A 20,164-nucleotide genomic window follows, 5' to 3' on the forward strand; every position below is an offset into this window, starting at 1 on the left:
GAAGGAATAGTGTCTCCCATTGTCGGTGTCAGTGGAAGGAATAGTGTCCCATTGTTGGTGTGAGTGGAAGGAATAGTGTCCCATTGTTGGTGTCAGTGGAAGGAATAGTGCCCCGTTGTTGGTGTCAGTGGAAGGAATAGTGTCTCCCATTGTCGGTGTCAGTGGAAGGAATAGTGTCCCATTGTTGGTGTCAGTGGAAGGAATAGTGTCCCATTGTTGGTGTCAGTGGAAGGAATAGTGCCCCGTTGTTGGTGTCAGTGGCAGGAATAATAACTCAAGGGCCGGATAAAGGCAAGAAAAGGGCCACATCCAGCCCCGGGACTGCATTTTGGGGCTTTTTTTTTCACAGAGAATAGGTGCAGGAACTCCCCCTTTTCAAGTCACCCCTTATCTCCGCCCCTACCCACCTCCGAGCACCGTTTCTTGGTTCCACCCATTACCCACCTCCCAAGACCATCCCTGTTAGATAATACAGTAACATTTGTGGTACTAACTAATTTGTATTGAGCTTGGTAATGATAAGAAAAAGTAGATCCCCTGCAGCCAGCAACAATGGACCACTCACAACAAAGCACCCCCCTCCCTAGCAGCAGCAACAGATCTCCTCGCAGCCAGCATCAGCAGACCCTCTGGAAGAATAAATTCTCCCCCCCCCCCCCCCCCAGCAACAATGGACCACCTACAAGAAAATACCACCCCCTTCCTCAGCAACAATAGACCCCCGAAAGCAACAACAGATCTTCCAGCAGCCCTGGAAACGACTGACCCCCCCAGCAACATAAGACCCACCCTTAGCAACAATAGTTTCCCTGCCAGCAACAACAGATCTCCCCAGCAACAGACCCCCCTGCAGTAATAGATTCCCTCCAGTGACAATAGATCCCCAGCAACCAGCATCAATAGACCCTGCAGCACCCCTTGCCGTTACATACATTCAGTCTTGGAGGTGTCGGTGTAACGTTAAAAAACCATACCCCGTGAAGAAACCATACCCTCGTCACTTCCGGTCTGAAACAGCTGAGCAGCGCAGTAGTGCGCATGCTCAGAGCCCCGGATACGTGATTGAAGAAGAAAGAATTTGAGAAGTGCGCATGCTCGGTGGGCATGAATTTATCACGGCACTGTCTCTAATGTTATACTTGCGGCAGGTACATTAAAACACTTCGGGTGCAACATAAATCATGTCCTCTCCTATCGCTGTAACTTCCCTCATCTCCGGTAATAAATATAAAAGCGGCGGCGGGTGTATGAGACGTAAATGTGACGGCGATCGCGGCTCCGTGATCCGCTTTTATATTTATTACCGGAGATGAGGGATGTTACAGCGATAGGAGAGGACATGATTTATGTTGCACCCGAAGTGTTTTAATGTACCCGCCGCGAGAAATCCATACCCTCCGTAGCGGAACCGGAAGTGACGAGGGTATGGTTTTCTCACGGGTATGGTTTTTTCACGGAACACCGGAACTGCGTTCCCGCTGAAAAAAAAGCCCTGCTGAATATAAAAGTAAACGGTGTGATGGATTTGGTACACTGTTCTGGTGTTATGGGATCAATGCATCGGCACTGCGTCTTCCAGCGCACACCAGCAGCTGTGCGTTCATGGCGGTTTGCTGGTGTAAATGAGCCATTTATGAATTCCATGGAATGTAGTTATTACATATTCCTTCCAGCAGCTTGATTTGCAAAGCATTTAATTATATTATCCCACAATCAGTTGTCCTACACGCTTGTATGCAAACTGTGAGGTCACCGTTCTTTCCTTCTCCTAGGTTACCACTATAGTATATGCTGGATATCTCCTGTCTGTGTGACTGCTCTGTTTACAATAATGGTGTGCTAGGAGACCTGAGCTGGTGTAACTTGCCAGGCTGAAGTGTAGCAATAGTATGAGTCACACGGAGGAAACTGGCCGTGCTGGGTGTCTGGGTGTGGCGGTTGGTTTTTATATTGCTCTTCATGATTCACAGTGTTGTGTCAGTGAGCAGTGTTATTCAATGCTTCATCAGGCCTAAGCTTACATGCAGTGTGCAGGTCGATGGATGTAAATTGTATGCAAATACACCGGCCTGGGTTTTACGAGTGCTTGCGTTATGACGGATTTGGTTTGTTTTTAAAGTGGCCCTACGCATACCTATAAAGCTGATATGACTGATGTGAGCATCATCTGCAATGATCAGGCCATGCAGTGGATAAAGTGAATCCCAGAGCAAACCGTTAAATACAGGTGAAGTGCATTTTTGCTTTGGCTCTACCTTTTTTATAAAAGGATTTTTAATCCTGGTCAGCCAGTCTTGTGATTTACACCCCCCTGCACACTCTACAGCCAGGTTCAGTCCAGGCACTTCCTATGTCACCTCTGCCACTCCGGCTATCACAGTGAATCAGCGTTATTACCTCCTGCAGTGAGCGGGAAGCTGAAGTAATAAAGTAGAACTTAAAAAATAAACTCCTGCCAATCTCCCCATTTTTTTTTTTTTTTTTTTGGCCTTGCTTACCTAATTGTGGTATCTGCACATTTCAGATACATACCCAACCTGTGGATCCAGCATTGTCCCGCTGACCTCCTCTCATGCCTGGCCACAGCCCTTTCCCATGCCACTCTCTTCTCTGACATCATAAAGAGGCCTACCGCCTCTTACGGGTTTAGCGGGCAGGCTATGATAATTGGCCAAAAGGTCCCCCCTAGGGCTGCAACTAACGATTATTTTGTCTGTCGACTAATCTAGCGATTATTTTTATTTAATTTTTTTTGCTTAATTGAGTGTTCTTTTTTTGATTAATCCTTTGAATAACAAAAATTAAGTGGCAAAAATAAAATGTAAAAAGGGAAAAATTTCTGCGCTAAAGATAAAATTATATGAGTGAAATCGCATACAAGCAAAGCTGCTGGAACTGATCTATAGTATACTTTATCATATGAGAGGAGAGCAGGGTAGACCCCTAAGTAAGCCCCCCCTCCCAGTACAGACCCCTCAGTAAGCCCCCTTCCAGCACAGACCCCTCAGTAAGCCCCCCTCAGTAAGCCCTCCTCCCAGTACAGACCCCTCAGTAAGCCCCCCTCTCAGTACAGAACCCTCAGTAAGCCCCCCTCCCAGGACAGACCCCTCAGTAAGCCCCCCTCCCAGGACAGACCCATCAGTAAGCCCCCCTCCCAGGACAGACCCCTCAGTAAGCTCCCCTCCCAGTACTGACCCCTCAGTAAGCCCCCCCTCCCAGTACTGACCCCTCAGTAAGCCCCCCCCCCTCCCAGTACTGACCCCTCAGTAAGCCCCCCCCTCCCAGTACTGACCCCTCAGTAAGCCCCCTCCTAGGACAGACCCCTCAGTAAGCCCCCCTCCCAGTACTGACCCCTCAGTAAGCCCCCCTCCCAGTACTGACCCCTCAGTAAGCCCCCTTCCAGCACAGACCCCTCAGTAAGCCCCCTTCCAGCACAGACCCCTCAGTAAGCCCCCTTCCAGCACAGACCCCTCAGTAAGCCCCCCTCAGTAAGCCCTCCTCCCAGTACAGACCCCTCAGTAAGCCCCCCTCTCAGTACAGAACCCTCAGTAAGCCCCCCTCTCAGTACAGAACCCTCAGTAAGCCCCCCTCCCAGGACAGACCCCTCAGTAAGCCCCCCTCCCAGGACAGACCCCTCAGTAAGCTCCCCTCCCAGTACTGACCCCTCAGTAAGCCCCCCCTCCCAGTACTGACCCCTCAGTAAGCCCCCCCTCCCAGTACTGACCCCTCAGTAAGCCCCCCCTCCTAGGACAGACCCCTCAGTAAGCCCCCCTCCCAGTACTGACCCCTCAGTAAGACCCCCTCCCAGTACTGACCCCTCAGTAAGCCCCCCTCCCAGTACTGACCCCTCAGTAAGCCCCCCCTCCCAGTACAGACCCCTCAGTAAGCCCCCCCTCCCAGTACAGACCCCCTCAGTAAGCCCCCCTCCAGCACAGACCCCTCAGTAAGCCCCCTCCCAGTATAGACCCCTCAGTAAGCCCTCCTCCCAGTGCAGACCCCTCAGGCTCACCTGTGATCACATGCTGCTGCTGGAGTGGCGCGTGACGTCTCGTCTGTGTGAGACAGTGGGAGGGATCATCGGCGTCTGCGGCAGGCTGCAGCCACAGAGAGTCAGCTCAGTTGATGCACCGCCGCGATGCCGTCCCGGGACGTCATGCCGCTAACAGCGGCTGAGGTAGAAGAGACGGGCATTCTGGACTGGAGTGCAGCGGGGGCCGGGGGTGGGGCAGTGCAGCCTGCAGCGGCCCCAATCAATGCAGCGGCCCAGCCGGCAATGCTTAAAGTCCCGGTAGGCCAGTCCGGTGTTCCGTGAAAAAACCATACCCATAAAAATTCCATACCCTCGTCACTTCCTGTCAGGGTACGTCATTCAACAGCTGAGACACTTCCAGCCGCTTCCCAGTGCGCATGCGGCTGCATGAACTTATCTCGGACACTGCCTGCGGGTCCAGGGAACTGTTAAAGCGGCGATCAAGGTACAACAATAAATCCATGCTGCGATCTCGAAGCGGCGGGTCCAACAATGAATCCATTCACAATGCCTATAAATCCCTTTATCTGCATGTATTAATTAAAAGAAAAGAATACAAGCGCAATGCCATAATTTATATCGCCGCTTTAATCCCTGGAGCCGAGATCGGGCATGCGCAGTGAGACGTGTGGAACGTACTCCACCAGCTGATGAATGACGCGGGCACAGCTGTGAGCATGTGCAGTCGGAAGCGACTCAGCTGTTCCATGACAGGAAGTGACATGGGTATGGAATTTTTAACGAGGTATGGTTTTCTAACAGATAGAAAATAAAGGGAGGTGTATGGCGCTGCCAATGTACACTTAATATTCTGTACACATCTCCAAAAAGGTGTCAAAGTGCAAAACAAATAATGAAACTATCTCAAATACAGTGAATGTTGCCTTGATTTTGTTGAAATAAATGATGAATAAGTGACACGTGACTGAATAAAAATGCTTATAAAGTGCTAAGTGCAGTAATACTGTGCTGTGTATATTCTGGGTGATTAAATAAATCAATAAATCAGTGATAAGTGACCCAGTGGAGTGGAAGGTATACTGGAATGTTGTCCTAAATCCAGAAACAAATATAATACCACAATATCAATTCAGACTAGTGATAAGTGTTAGGTGTGTGGTAAACGCAACCTATAATAAGTGAAAAAACATAAATTATAACTAAATAAGTGGTGAAATATAGTAGTAATAGCAAAGTGGACACCTATGTTTATCCTTGAGCGTGTCAGATAAAACCGCGGGTGGCTATATATAAAACCTTACAGCAGGTATATGGAACAGTAAAATCAACCATAAAAAATAGCAGCAATAATCAGAGCTTCAAAGGAATAAATAGTCCATAAATACTTAAAACAAGGGAAGTAATTCCACAATTAAAATGAGTTCATAGGTATTAAGTGCAAAAAAAGGTGACTTCAGTGCAGGTGCTTCTAAATATTGCTTTAACCACTTAAGCCCCGGAGGATTTGGCTGCTAAACGACCAGAGGGTATTTTGCGATTCGGCACTGCGTGACTTTAACGGACAATTGCGCGGTCGTGCGACGCTGTACCTAAACGAATTTGGCGTCCTTTTTTTCCCACAAACAGAGCTTTCTTTTGGCGGTATTTGATCACCTGTGCGATTTTTTGATCACGCGCTATAAACAAAAAAAGAGCGTAAATTTTGCAAAAATAGCAATATTTTTCCCTTTTTTTTTATATGAAATTCCCCCCAAAAAAAATGTAAAAATCAAAATTTTTTAATATTTTCGGCCAATTTGTTTTATGCTACCTATGTTTGGTAAAAAAAAATCGCAAAAAGCGTATTTTGATTGGTTTGCGCAAAAGTTATTGTGTTTACTAACAAAGGGAAAGATTTTTGTCATTTTTGTTGTTTTTTTTTTTAACGCGTAATGGCGGCGATCTGCGATTTTTTTTTTGCGGTACTGCGACATTGCGGCGGACAGATCGGACCCTTGACTGACATTTTTGACACTTTTGGGGTTACCAGTGACATTTCTACAGTAATCAGTGCTATATATATGCACTGTTACTGTAAAAATACACTGGTAGTGAAGGGGTTAACTTTATTTGAGAGGGAGGGGCTGTGTGTGTCCCTAGGGGCGTGATTCTAACTGTGATTGGCTGTGGCTTCAACTGTATGCAGAGTGATCAATGGATCTACATAGTAGATCCATGTGATCATCTCTCATACAGAGAGGAGAATGACAGGCAGCTTGTTTACACAAGCTGCCTGACTTTCTCCCTCTCCCCCGCCGATCGCAGAGTGGCCGGCGGCGATCGGGTCCGCCGGTCACACGCGCGGGGGGGTCCGTGACCACGCGGGAGCAGGAGCGCGCCTCCGGCGGCGCGCGCTCGCTCCCTAAACCCTCACAGGCGAGCGACGTAGACCTACGTCACTTTGCCTGTGAGGGGCTGACCGCCGCCGTAGATAGTCGTGCGGCGGTCGGCAAGTGGTTAAGGGTGCCCGGATTCCGGTGATCACTCTGTGCTCCCCGCACCCCTAGGACCGCACTCACCAGAGTTAGTTACCCCTACAGGGGTATCAGGCCTTGGGTATATTATCTCTATATCCCCTCTGGTCTCCCCGGATGGCGTTATGGATAGGAGTGTTGTCCAATGACCTGCCTGAGTCCTTCGTCACACTCTCATAAACATCTCATTTCCCAAACTATGGTTTTCTAACGTTACACCGACCCTGCGAGCAGGGGGCGTGTGACGTCACGTGTGACGCGTCGACGCCTTTCTGTAGTCGACGTAATCGGTTACGTCGACGCATCGTTGCAGCACTAGTCCCCCCCTCCTCCTGTTCTTGAATGAAAGGCTATGACATCCATATCCCGGGAGGCACAACAGGCAGTGTACAAGTCATTCGCCTAAGGCGAGTGACGTGCATTTAAATAAAATACATAAATAAAAAAAAAAAGCAATGACCTATTCCTGCAAAGGGAGCAGGGGTGGGGAGAGGTGGGATCATCCTCTGGAGGCTGAAGGTCTAATTTAGGCCATGTTGTTTTGTACATATTGGATAATTTTTTGCATTTTGTTAAAGCCTAACTATAGACTGGAAGAAAAAAGCACCTGCAGTGTGGTCCCCTGCCCTGGACGGGTTTAATGTTTGTTAAAGTGTTCGCTCACCTTTGCAGAAGAAAATGTAAAGGTGACTTGACACTGGAAACCCATCCTCCTGTCAATGTGACGATGCTGACCAATCAGAATCCATCTGGTCCATCCTGGAAGTGCTGACAGGGAAGAGAGATAAGAATGGGGGATTCGAAATCCCCCAAACCACTTGATTGCATGCGAGGTGCTGACAGATTGGCAACCCTGGAGGTAAGGTGAGGAATAGGGAAGGGGTTGGGGGGAGAGAAAGTGTCCATTAATGGTGAACGAGCCCCTTTAAAAGAAAATTGTGGGAATGTTTTTTGTTTGGCTCATACTTTCCTAGGTGGATGCAGCATCTGTCCCCCACCGGCTCTAACACTAAGAACTCAGTGAACAAACATCGCCCATTGCTCGGTCGTCAGAGCTCCCTGAGCAGGTGACTGCCAGCCACCCGCTCTCTGCGGCTCGGGCTCTCGCAGTTGAGCAGCAGTTTACTGCCCACTTGCAGCATTCCATGCCTGTACACGTTACAGCAAAAATTAAACCTCCTGTCCCTTTTGGCGGGTGTTGCCTTCACCAAATGCAACTAAGGGAGGTCCATTCCATAGGGTGCACCGCAACCAGGTGCAATGTACGTGTTTGTGGTGCAGTAGTGTGGCATTTATAGGGTTAAATCAGGTAGTAAGGAGACAAAATATTACCTTTTCACCGTCTGTCAAGTGCTCTCCAAAAAGTGGTCCACCGCAGATTACTCTTCAGAGGGCACCGCTTGAAAGCGCCCTAAAAAAGTTTTGTGTTTTTATATACACTTCAAAGTGTAACTGAGACAAAATTATTATTTTTTTTTTATTTTTGGATACAGTAAGGATGACCCTGACCAGTTTATTTTTGTTATCTGTGTCCCATTGTGGAGATTTCACTTCTTTTCTTGTCCCATAGACAAAACAGGAAGGGAGAGGAAATCCCAGCAAGTCCTCAGAATTTGTGTTACCATAGGAAGATTGCCCCCTCTATTGCTGTTCTGATGTCAACCCAAAATTTGGGATATTCTTTTACTTTCCCTTTCGATGAGAACGGTAAACAGGCCTGGTTCATGCCGCCTATGCAGTTTGCTTTTGACCCTTTTCTGCAGTGCTTTTTTGTGGTGCGTTTTTTGCACACGCACTTATGACGTGTTTTTTACGTGCTTTTTGGTGCGTTTGGCGTTTTTTATGCTTTTTTTTTTTTTTTAAGTAACAAAACGCACTGCATGCTTTTCTGCAGCTTCTCTTTTGAAGTCTATTAAAAATGCACGGTTTGGCATTCCAAAAAAGAGGCTGAAAAAGCATCGATGTGAATGTGTCCCATAGGAAAAAATGTTAAATGGACTATAGTGCGTTTCTGCAGAAAGCGCTAAAAAAACGCATAGATGTATCCCAGGCCTATTTGGTAAATCTTCCTAATGGGGTCACAGACAGCAATAAAACCTGACAGCTGCCAGTATACCTATTTGATCATATGTATGCACAAAAATCTTTCAATAAAAGTGATCTGAGACAAAAAAAAAACTTGACAGATGTTCTAATCTCTCTCCATGCTATCCAAAACTAAAGACAAAAGTTTTGCTTTTAGTTACACTTTAATTCTAAACCATACAGAAGCGGCATGATCGGCCTGAATAGAAAAGGTGTGCCTGTCCCAGTGATGTGTGGGTACAGTTACTAATCCTTTGGCAGGTAGAGCAATGTATACGCTGTATTTCATCCGTATATTTTAGCCGTTTGGCATTCCATTTTAAACCAGCAGTATAAAGCAATTGTTAAAGTTTGTTTTTCTTTTTCCATACAAGGATGCTGGAAAATCTCTGTGTCACCCATTGCTTCAAATCCATAGAGGAAAAAGAAAACATTTCTCTGGTCATGTATTATCGGCCAGGAGTCAGGGAGGAGAAGGATTATTTCCTATTAGCTGTTGAGGTTCGGTTGATGCCCCTGATTAACCAATATTTAATCTGGATATATTTCGGGGGGGGGGGGGTTCTTACTAGTGATTGACCGATTATCGACAACACGGATATATCGGGGGCCAATATGCACTTTCTCCGATATATCGCAATCGGCCTTTTGATTTACCGATATGGCTGATATTTCGGGAAAGTGCTTGTATTGGGGTGATACCTGCAGCTAGAGGCATCACCCCGGTATTGGCGTCCATAGCCGATGATCAGCTGTCTTGTATTGACAACTGATGCGGCTGAGAAGCCGCTCCGCTGTCATTCCAAGGAGCGGGAGGGGACCCGCCGCCTTCTGTGGCTCGCCCGGGTCTCCTGTCCCATCGGGAGACCCGGGAATCCTATCTTCACCGCTACCGTCTGACTGGGTCTCAATTTCTTTGAATTCGGCGTCTCCGAGTACCCGGAAGTGATGTCATGATATGACATCACTTCCGGGTACTGGCGGCGCAGAATTAAAAAAACATACAGCATTCAAAACAGCCAAACTTGGCGTTTTGAATGCTTTTAAGTGCAGAGGAGGGGTTTGGGGTCTTTAAGACCCCCAGATCCCTCCACAAGAGTACCTGTAGACATAAAAAAAAAAAAAAATAATTAAAATTTTTTTTTTTTAATGTCCGAAAATATCGGCCGATACGGATATCCGATGACCAAAATATTGGTATCAAGGGTAATAAAACTATATCGGTCGATCAATATTTCTCACCCCTGTCACTTTTTTTTGCAATCTGTGTCCCTTTGGAGAGATTTCTCTTCACTTCCTGTCCCATAGCAAAAACAGGAAGTATGAGGAAATCCTTCCAAAATAAGGGGATTCCAGGGTTTCAGCAGGGTAACCAGAACTGGTTTCTGCATTGGAAGATTTCCCCTCTATTCCTGCTCTGGGGTCAACCCAAAATTCGTTGTTTTTTTTTCTCTTTTTTTGTTTCAATTTCAGTGATAACCGCAAACAAGCCAATAGGGTGAATGAGGGCACAGACCGCAATCAAAAATTGCAAGGTTTTAATTTTGTCCTGTTTAATATACTGACGGTTAGGCAGGACCTATGTAACGTCTGTTTTTTGAGAAGTGATAAAGAGTGTGTGTAAATCTTGGCTCTGCACTGGTAAATAAAAAAAAACTTCCAAACATAAAACAAAGAAAAATCAAACCTAATAATGGTGGTACAGCACTATCCTATGTCTGCTTTGATGAACTGTGAGCGGTACAACCAGTTTTAGCAGGAGCAGGGAAATCTAGAGCAGAGCAGGTCACGTTGTTGATCCTGAGCAAAAACAATGTTCCATGGAATATGTTAAATCATTTAACAGGTTGCTGTGATAAAAAAGCGTTGTGAAGTAGTAGGGAATGCCTGGATCAATAACAAAGTGAAAAACTGGTTACCATTATTCTTTTCAGCTACAACACACAGGTTAGAAGAGGTAAATATAGTTTAAAGATTGTTTTTGCCAGCCTGATCTATGTCCCTGCACAGGGGAGTTGTTAAAGCTTAGGTTTAGCCTCAAACATAAAAATCAGCACAGGGGATTTATTTTGCTGATTCATAGAAGACATTTTTGTCATTCCTACCCCTGCAATCTTCCAGTGTGGAAGGGGTTAATACAGATGAGGGGCTGTCAGGAGAGCTGATCAAGAAAGGCTTAACTATTCCCACCCTTTCCTGCCAGATCTGCCCTTCAGCTGTACAACAATATCTATGAATGACACAGGACCCCTGAATGGGGAATTACCTGCCTGTCCTCAATTCAAAGATCCTGCCTCATTCATAGATGCAGTAGTGCGGCTTCTATGAATGGCATAGCATGCGGAAAGGGGGCATGGTCCAGCTTTCTTGATGAGAGCTCAGTTACATTACCCCCGCCGCATCAGAAGATTGCCGGGGCAGAGGTAGCAAAGAAGATTTCTTCTAAACCAAGAATGCGCACAATGGTCACATCCTTATAAATGTAAGTTATGTCCCTTGTGCTGATTTTTTTTAAATTTGTTATTTAGGCTAAACTTAGTCTACATGTACACTGGATGTTTGCAAACCTCCTTTGAACGGTGGAACTTAACAGCTATGTAAACGACGTTTAAAACATCCGTTGTGTCGTGTTTGCATGGCGCGTTTAGCGGGGTTTGCGCTCAGATCCGTTTTTAGAGGTAAAAAAATCCTTCCTCCTTTAAACAGTAAAAACGCAAGCGCTAAATGTGGGTAGCTGCATTTAGCCGCGTTCATCATTTGACACGCCAGTAAACACATTCTGAACATCCTGAACGCAAATAATTGCTTTCCAAAAAACGACAATAAACTCAACTGCCTGAATTCTATTTGAAGGTGCACGTATAAATACAAAATAAAAACTTACAATCTGCTCCAATCTTAGGCTCTGTTCACATCTTGGCGTCCCAGATCGCAGGCAGAATCACTGCAATTCTGCCTGCGATCTGGAATCACAGCAAAGCGCGGTACGCTCGTGCGATTCCCGCCACTTCCGTCTTGTACTTCCTTTGGGCAACAGGCGTTCCGCGATTTATGTTTGTGTGATTGTACTGCGATTAGTCGGGCGAACATCGCAGCAAAATCGTGCTACGTTTGGGGGGGGCCATTGGAAGTGACCGTTATCGCGCGATTTGCAGGGATTCTGGATCATGGACAGAATCACATAGATTCTGCCTGCAATCCGGGATGCCAAGATGTGAACGGAGCCCCAAGGAAACAGAAATTGGCTAGGGAAATCCCTTTGGCAAGATTATATGATATACCTCAGAAAAATAATTAGTGTTCTGATCTGAAGGCGCACAGATATGACTAAATTGCTTGATTAGGAGACAATTTAATGCAACATTAGATTTTCGAAAACTATAGAAGCTGCCATCGCTAGCTTGTTCTTAAAAGTGAAAGTTTTCATTGTTGTCATCATGATCCCGACTCCACTATTTACTGAGTCACTGACCCAGAACAAGCATGCTGCCACTAAAGACCTCCTTTTTTCAAAGTGAAACTTAAAAAAATGCTGGGGGGGTCGCCTATTTGAAGAGGAGAATATGAATGTCCCTTCTGCAATAAAAGTTAATTTCTGCCTGCCAGCAATGTTCTTTTAATTGTAGGCCTAGTCTGCAGTGAGTGGGGTAAAATGACTGTAAACGACTCGGTGTACATGGACAGATAAGATAACATAGAGGAGGGTTCAGGGGCTTCTGAAAAAAACGTCAAACTGCTCCTAAACGTCCGTTTACAAGTAGCAGTGTACATGAGGCCGACGGCTTTAAATAAGGCTTAAGCCCCGTACACACGATCAGATTATCGAACGATCTGACGTCCGTTTTTTGTGGCATGCTAGTCTGATGTGGAAAGTGAAGAGGTTATTTTCATACAAATTTTCACGTACGACAGAATTCTACTTCAGAAGTGATGTCATGTGTTGGATTGTTTTGTATGTTCTTTCGTCTCTGAGCATGCCTAGTCTTGCTCTTAAGATTTTTTTTCCGTGGAAATCTGTACTAATGAGACGAAAATCGGACGTTATTTTGACGGACGGCAAAAATTATATAGCCTGCTCATCAGGATTTTGTCGGCCGAAAAGTCGGAGTCGGGTGCCGAAAGCACCATACTAACAATCCGAAAATCGGCACATCGGTCGTCGGACGAAATTTCCCTTCAGATTTTCTTATCGTGTGTATGGGCCTTTAGACATCATAGAATAAAAAGTAACAGCAAGATGTTAACCACTTGCCGACTGCGCACAGTATATTTACTGCGGCAGTCAGCCCCTCACAGGCAGAGTGACGTAGGTCTACGTCGCTAGCCTGTGAGGCTCTGGGGAGCGAGCGCGCGCCGCTGGAGGTGCGCTCCCGCGCGGTCACGGACCCCCCCCGAGCGGCGATCGTCGGGGGAGAGGGAGAAAGGCAGGCGGCTAGTGTAAACAAGCCGCCTGTCATTCTCCCCTGTGTAGAAACAATGATCATACGGTTCTACTATGTAGGACCGTTGATCAGTGTTCCTACAGCTCAAGCCACAGCCAATCACAGTTAGAATCACGCCCCTAGGGACACACACAGCCCCTCCCTCTCAAATAAAGTTAACTCCTTCCCTGCCAGTGTAATTTTACAGTAACAGTGCATATATATAGCACTGATTACTGTAGAAATGTCACTGGTAACCCCAAAAGTGTCAAAAATGTCAGTCAAGGGTCCGATCTGTCCGCCGCAATGTCGCAGTACCGCAAAAAAATCGCAGATCGCTGCCATTACGCGTTTAAAAAAAAAAACAACAAAAAATGACAATCTTTCCCTTTGTTAGTAAACGCGATAACTTTTGCGCAAACCAATCAAAATACGCTTTTAGCGTTTTGTTTTTTTTTTACCAAACATATGTAGCATAAAACAAATTGGCCGAAAATGTTAAAAAATTTTGATTTTTACATGTTTTTTTGGGGGAATTTCATATAAAATAATGTGAAAAATATTGTTATTTTTGCAAAATTTATGCTCTTTTTTTGTTTATAGCGCATGATCAAAAAATCGCACAGGTGATCAAATACCACCAAAAGAAAGCTCTGTTTGTGGGAAAAAAAGGACGTCAAAATGGTTTAGGTACAGCGTCGCACGACCGCGCAATTGTCCGTTAAAGTCACGCAGTGCCGAATCGCAAAATACCCCCTGGTCGGAATGGGGGTAAAATCTTCCGGGGCTTAAGTGGTTAAGGCATGCACAAAAAATTCCGTTCTCCATAGATTTTTTTTTTTACATATGCACAGAACATGTAAAAGACCAGCCAGGAGATTGCAGTGGCACCTGTGCATGCTCCCTGTGGGCTGGCAGGAGCATGGACAGGTGAGTAAAAGACTACCTTATGTTGTGATGAGGCAGCCTGTTTATTTGAGTGGGCTGCCAAATACACCAAAACAGTCCAAAAAAGCAGGCAAGCAGCATTTTGGCAGTGCAGTACACCGCAAGGTATGTTGGTGTACTGCTATATGTTGTGCACTGCTATATGTTGTGCTGCAATGCAATGCGTGTTCGCTGAGAAGGTGCGTGGGGTGCCATTCACAATGAATTCAATAGAATGAATAGCACCACATGACACTGCAGTGGTGTGAAGGGGGCCTAAAAAATAAGTGCACCTTTTTAGCTTGCTGTGGTCCTTTACTCACCTGTCCTCAGTCCAGCAAGAGATCATTCTGGAGGACACAGAGCTGCTTGTGGAAATGTTCTGAGCTTTTTGCCTCCACATGTGCAGCAGCATACTCTCTATTCAATCCTATGGAGTGCAACCTCTACATATTTATGATGAATGCACAGGCCAACTTTTTGGGCATCTTTGTATGCAAAGCACATTCCCCTCCCATACCTTGATCTGTTTACTCGTTCTCTCTCTCTCTCTCTCAAATGCCATCATTTTCACTCTCTCTTATCTTCTCTCTTATCTATCTTTATGCATTTCATTTTATTAGCATTGTTTTTCTTTTCTTTGTGGATTAAAGAGGAAGTAAACCCTCCTCTGACACTTTTACCTATAGGTAAACCTATGATAAGGCTTACCTATAGGTACTGTAAATATCTCCTAAACTTGTACCGTTTAGGAGATATTTACCTTGCATGCAGCCAGTGACGTCACTGGCGCATGCGCTCTGAAGAAACGGCCGCTGGTGCCGTTCCTTCAAAGCCCCGTGCCGTGACTGTCGGCTCCTGCGCGCGTGCGCGGAAGTGACGTCACCGTGGCTCCGGCCAATCAGATGGCCGGATGCTGCGATCCCGGAAGACGGGCAACTGGACATGTCGCCCGTCATAGAGGTGAGCGGACGGCACGGTGGGGGCTCGTTATAAGGTAAGTATTTCATAATGAGCTAGTATTATGCGTTTCTCTTTCAGCTTGTAAAAAAAAAAAATTTAACTGAGTTTACAACCTCTTTAAGGATAGTTTTACTTTGTGGGCCTCAGCTTTGAGAAGTAACAGGTTTATTGGATGCTATAAAGCAGACGTTCGTGGCGGATTCATTTTAAGAGGATTACAGAACAAACTACAAATTATAAATGTTTATTATTATCCTTAGACTAATTTGTCGTGTAATCTCATTAAACCTGATCACACTGATAAACGACATCTGCTCTGCAAATAACCCGCCTATGCTGTGAATACATTTAAATTCTTAAGTGGGGTACACACTAGTAGGAAATCTGCCGAAAATTCCCGTCCGAGGTAAATCCGTACGATTTTCGGCTAGTGTGTACACAACTTTCAGCAGCCGATGCCAACATTTTCAACAAAAACAAACGAGGGACAAACACCAAAATTTTTATTATCCGTCCCCAAACGACCAATTTTCGTTTAATGTGTTTGCAGTACGTCCGCGAAAAATTGGATACGAAAGACCGCGCATGATCTGAAGTTGCTGACGACCTGGAAGTCTAGGAACAAATGTCCCAAACAAAAAAAAATAAAAAATTGGATGAGAAATTTCGTGAAAATTTATGCACTGTCATCTAAAAACGGTAATGAACGCTGAGCAAGAAAAAACGAAGGATATTTCATCCGATTTCCGTCAAGTGTGTACGGGCCTTTAGTCCATGTAGCAGAAGTATCCCATCTCCAGGTCACCAACCAGCACATGGTTTCCGTCACTGCATAGTTCCCCGTCCTGTATGAACTCTAGATGAAGATGACATCATACATTCCAGATAGAGGTGGGACACTTGATGTGGTAGGCACCTCATTGAGTTGTTGGCTGGAAAGACAGGTTTATTTGTAGATCAATTTTTTTTTTTTTTTTTATCTGTCCTTATCAAAGTGCAACTTCACTCTCTCCATCAACATTGATTATCTTTAATCCTTATGCTGCAAGCATTAGTAAATAGATAGGAACATGTATTGTATTTACTGGTTTAAGTCTTTTTTTTTTTTTTTTTGCATTTCTCCTCAGGAGGGGAGAAGGGGCTTTCTCAGCTAAGCACATCCCCCTGCCTGCATGTCATGAGGTAAAGGCAGATGGATCCCAGGAAGTAAATGCTACCTGAATCATCTGCCCTTACTCAAGATGGCCACGGCCAGAATTGCTAGGGGGTGTTTTCAAAGTGATTTCTTAGCAAACAAAAAATGCATGGAGACATGGATGGATGGGGGTTTTTGCTTTGAATATTAAAAATGAATTCAATAGCATTTATGGTTTGTGATGCTCAGATGATTTGTAATTCCACTTTAACCACTTGCCGACTGCCCCACACATATAAATACTGCGGGGTGGCAGCTCCTACAGGGGAAATCACATATTATTATTATTATTATTATTATTATTATTATACAGGATTTATATAGCGCCAACAGTTTGCGCAGCGCTTTACAATGTGAAGGAAGACAATACAGTTACAATACAGTTCAAAACAGGAGGAACTAGAGGGCCCTGCTCGTTAGAGCTTACAATCTAGAAGGGAGGGTACATATCTGTACCTGTGCATGGTTGCCTCTTCGGGGTTTGTGGCATGCCACCAGCTACAAGCTCCTGCTGTGAATGGACACAGTGGGAGACAATCAGCGGGTCTGGCGGACCCGATAATTGTTTACCAATGCAATAATTAAAAATGATAGGAACAGAGGCAGAACGACAGTATGCCTATCGGTTCGTACGGTCATGAAAAACCTGGAAAAGTTTTGAAATTTTACAATGCCAATTTCCATGCCTGGATAAGTTTTGGAAATTACTTAAACCCAGAAAGTTTTGGAAAAGTCATGGAAATTTGAGAGAGAGGCGCTACATCAGATGTAAATAATTTTATTGACACATTTACATGGAGGTGTAAGCGTCTATCTTCATAGGTTTGGCGTCCTACCGGGTCCGCGGTGTTTCCGTCCCTGATGCTGGCCAGCAGCCGGTAGATGACACTAGGGGAGAACCAATCAGGGGACTCAGTCTGATCGAGGCAGCGATGAAGCGCATACCTCACTGGAGGGCCGCACGACGTGATGATGCGGGGGGAGGGGGGGGCGTTAACTGGTTTCAGAGCATGCGTGAACTGCTCCTTCAAGTACCGCGCAATGGTCAGTTAGTAACGCAGTGCCGTATTGCAAAAAAATCACCTGGTCATGAAGGGGGGTAAATCTTTTGGAGCTGAAGTGGTTAAAGTGAAACACCAGCAAAATATCTATATCTTTTATCTTTATATATATTTATAGATAAATTTATGTGAACTGTTTTACCTGCCAAAAGATTTCTAATTCTACCCTGCCTTTAATTCAGGAAGTTTTGCCAGGTCAATGATCTAATTTTTTTTACCTGTTGTTAAAGGATAGCTTGTTGTAGGGGGGTCCATAATAATGTTACAGGGGGGCCACGACAAATTGACAGGGTGTGTAAAGCCCAACTCAAACCACTTTTTATAATTACTTCCCTAGCAGCATTCCACTCTGTTCCTTTCTCCAAGGTACGATTGTTGGCTGGGGTCAGAGCTCACAGGGAGTGGTGACAACATGTCTTCTATCATGTGACAATGCTTTTACCTTCTGATTGTATGGTGGGAAGAGGTCATCTGCCCCCTAATACACAGTGGTAGGGGAAGCGAAGGAAGATGGAGTGGTGGGGAGCATTAGAGAGGTAGGTATAAAGTGGTTGGGTTGTGGGTTTTCACTTTTCCATGATTAGGCAAGGCGACAACGTCTCTTTAAGGCCCCTTTTACATTTGTGCGACCTAAAAGTCACGTGATTTGGACTGGTCTTGAAGCAATGTGTGTAATTTTGAGGTCTATGGAGCTCAAAACGCATCAGTCAAACCAAATTAGTGCAGGGATTACTTTGAAGTCGTTGCAACTTAAAGTCACACAGTTATGAATGTTACTCATTGGAAATAATGGAGTACGACTTGTCATGCTACTTTGCAGTCCCGAGTCGCACAAATGTGAATGGGGTCTAAAGGGAACCTGTTGCTTTGCAATATGGCCAAATCACAGGTTTGTTTTATCAGCTAAGTTTTTGTACAAGTGGGCAAAAGCAGAATGTAAATCACACTACAGCAGTGGTCCTCAACCCTGGCCTATAGGGCCCACTAACACGCCAGATTTGCAAGATAACTGAAAAACATCCCAGGTGATATCATTTGCTGCTCAGTGATTGCAGTACTCTAGTCTGCATCTCTCCAAGGTAATACTTAAAATCTGGCCTGTTAGTGGGACCGGAGTTGAGGACCACTGCACTACAGTACTATGTATATATTAATAGTGCATGTGGTTTTTGGACACACCTGTAACCTCTTCCTTGTCTTTTACAGGTCCATTTCCCGGATATTGAAAGGGCAGAATGGCTAAACAAGGTACGGTGTCTGCTGTTTTACCTATCACTCCCATATCAAGCACTGTACACAAGACACTGAAACATTCTGACCGCAGCTCCCGAATAGATGCCATTTAACACCTGAAAACCAGTTTAGCCACATCAAATAGTAATGCAATAATAACTAAAAAAAATGTGTCAAATACCTTTCTCTTGTAAGTCTCCAGTCTGGTGTCTTGCAGCGTATGGTGATGGAAATATGCATTTGTGTAGTTTGCCACAAGAATAAGATCATCCAGATAAAGTATTTCCATGCAGTTTTACATTTAGACTTCCCTATATCTGATTTTAAAGTGAGAGGGTTTGACCAACAAAGGCAGTGCTGCCTGACCAGCTATAGGAATGTGAACCAGCAGTGACATTGCTCATAGCTTTGCCCCCTGCAACATTTGTATCCCTCTATACTGGAGAGTGGCAACTCTGCTCTGAGTTCAGGAGCAGTGCAGCATTGTTGTTAAACCATCACAGAAAGCTGCATTAGGCCCTTTTCAGATTTGTGCGACTTGTACAAACGTTTGTATGAAAGTCTACTATTGTATGGCCAGCTTGGGAGAAAACTGTAATTGCTGATGCACTTTTAATTCATTGCCGTAGCACATTCTTTGTTTTTTGTTGTTTTTTCAGTGGAATGTCCCAGTTCTGCTTTCATTAATCTGACCTGACTTTACAGTTTATATCCTATATCCAGGTGAAATGAAAATTGTGTATTAATGGAAAACAGGAGAAGGCTTCGTGTACACTAATCTCTCCTAAACGAGTTTAGGAGCTTTTGGCGTTTTTTTTTTGCCAAAGCTCCTAAACGCAACTCCATAAAAGCATATGTCCATTTACAGTGCCTTGCAAAAGTATTCACCCTCCCTTGGCATTTTTCGTGTTTTGTTGCCTCACAACCTAGAATTAACATGGCTTGTTTGAGGATTTGCATCATTTAATTTACAGAACATGCCCACAACTTTGAAGATTTTTTTTTTTTTTATTGTAAAGCAAACAACAAATAGGACAAAATAACAGAAAAAGTCAATGTGCAGAACTATTCACCCCCCTAAAGTCAATACTATGTAGCGCCACCTTTTGCGGCAATCACAGCTCCAAGTCGCTTTGGATAAGTCTCTATGAGCTTGCCACATCTTACCACTGGGATTTTTGCCCATTCCTCCTTGCAAAACTGCTCCAGCTCCTTCAAGTTGGATGATTTGCACTTGTGAACAGCAATCTTTAAGTCTAACCACAGATTTTCTATTGGATTGAGGTCTGGGCTTTGACTAGGCCATTCCAACACATTTACATGTTTCCCCTTAAACCACTCAAGTGTTGCTTTAGCAGTGTGTTTGAGGTCATTCTCCTGCTGGAAGGTGAACCTCCGTCCTATCCTCAAATCACGCACAGAATGGTACAGGTTTTGCTCAAGAATATCCCTGTATTTTGCCTCATCCATCTTTCCCTCAAATCTGACCAGTTTCCTAGTCCTGGCTGCTGAAAAACATCCCCACTGCATGATGCTGCCACCACCATGTTTCACTGTGGGGATGGCGTTCTTTGGGTGATGTGATGTGTTGGGTTTGCGACAGACATAGCGTTTTCTTTGATGGCCGGAAAATTCAATTTTAGTGTCATCAGACCAGAGCACCTTCCTCCATACATTTTGGGAGTCTCCCATATGCCTTTTCACAAACTCCAAACGTGCCATTTTGTTTTTTGCTGAAAGTATTGGATTTCTTCTGGCCACTCTGCCATAAAGCC

At 44.9% G+C, this 20,164-nt stretch overlaps 1 protein-coding gene across 2 annotated transcripts in view; it reads left to right on the forward strand.

Annotated features, from left to right (window-relative positions):
• The window catches only part of ESYT2 (extended synaptotagmin 2), a 280,454-nt gene that overhangs the window by 113,021 nt on the left and 147,269 nt on the right, over window positions 1-20,164 (forward strand). For both annotated transcript variants that reach the window (XM_082257732.1, XM_082257733.1), the window contains exon 2: window positions 18,363-18,404. In XM_082257732.1, the coding sequence (XP_082113858.1) occupies window positions 18,363-18,404 (42 nt within the window). The remainder of the gene's footprint in view (window positions 1-18,362; window positions 18,405-20,164) is intronic.

The sequence above is a fragment of the Pelophylax lessonae genome, assembly GCF_965119305.1.
Source record: "Pelophylax lessonae genome assembly, chromosome: 5".
NCBI lineage: Eukaryota > Metazoa > Chordata > Amphibia > Anura > Ranidae > Pelophylax > Pelophylax lessonae.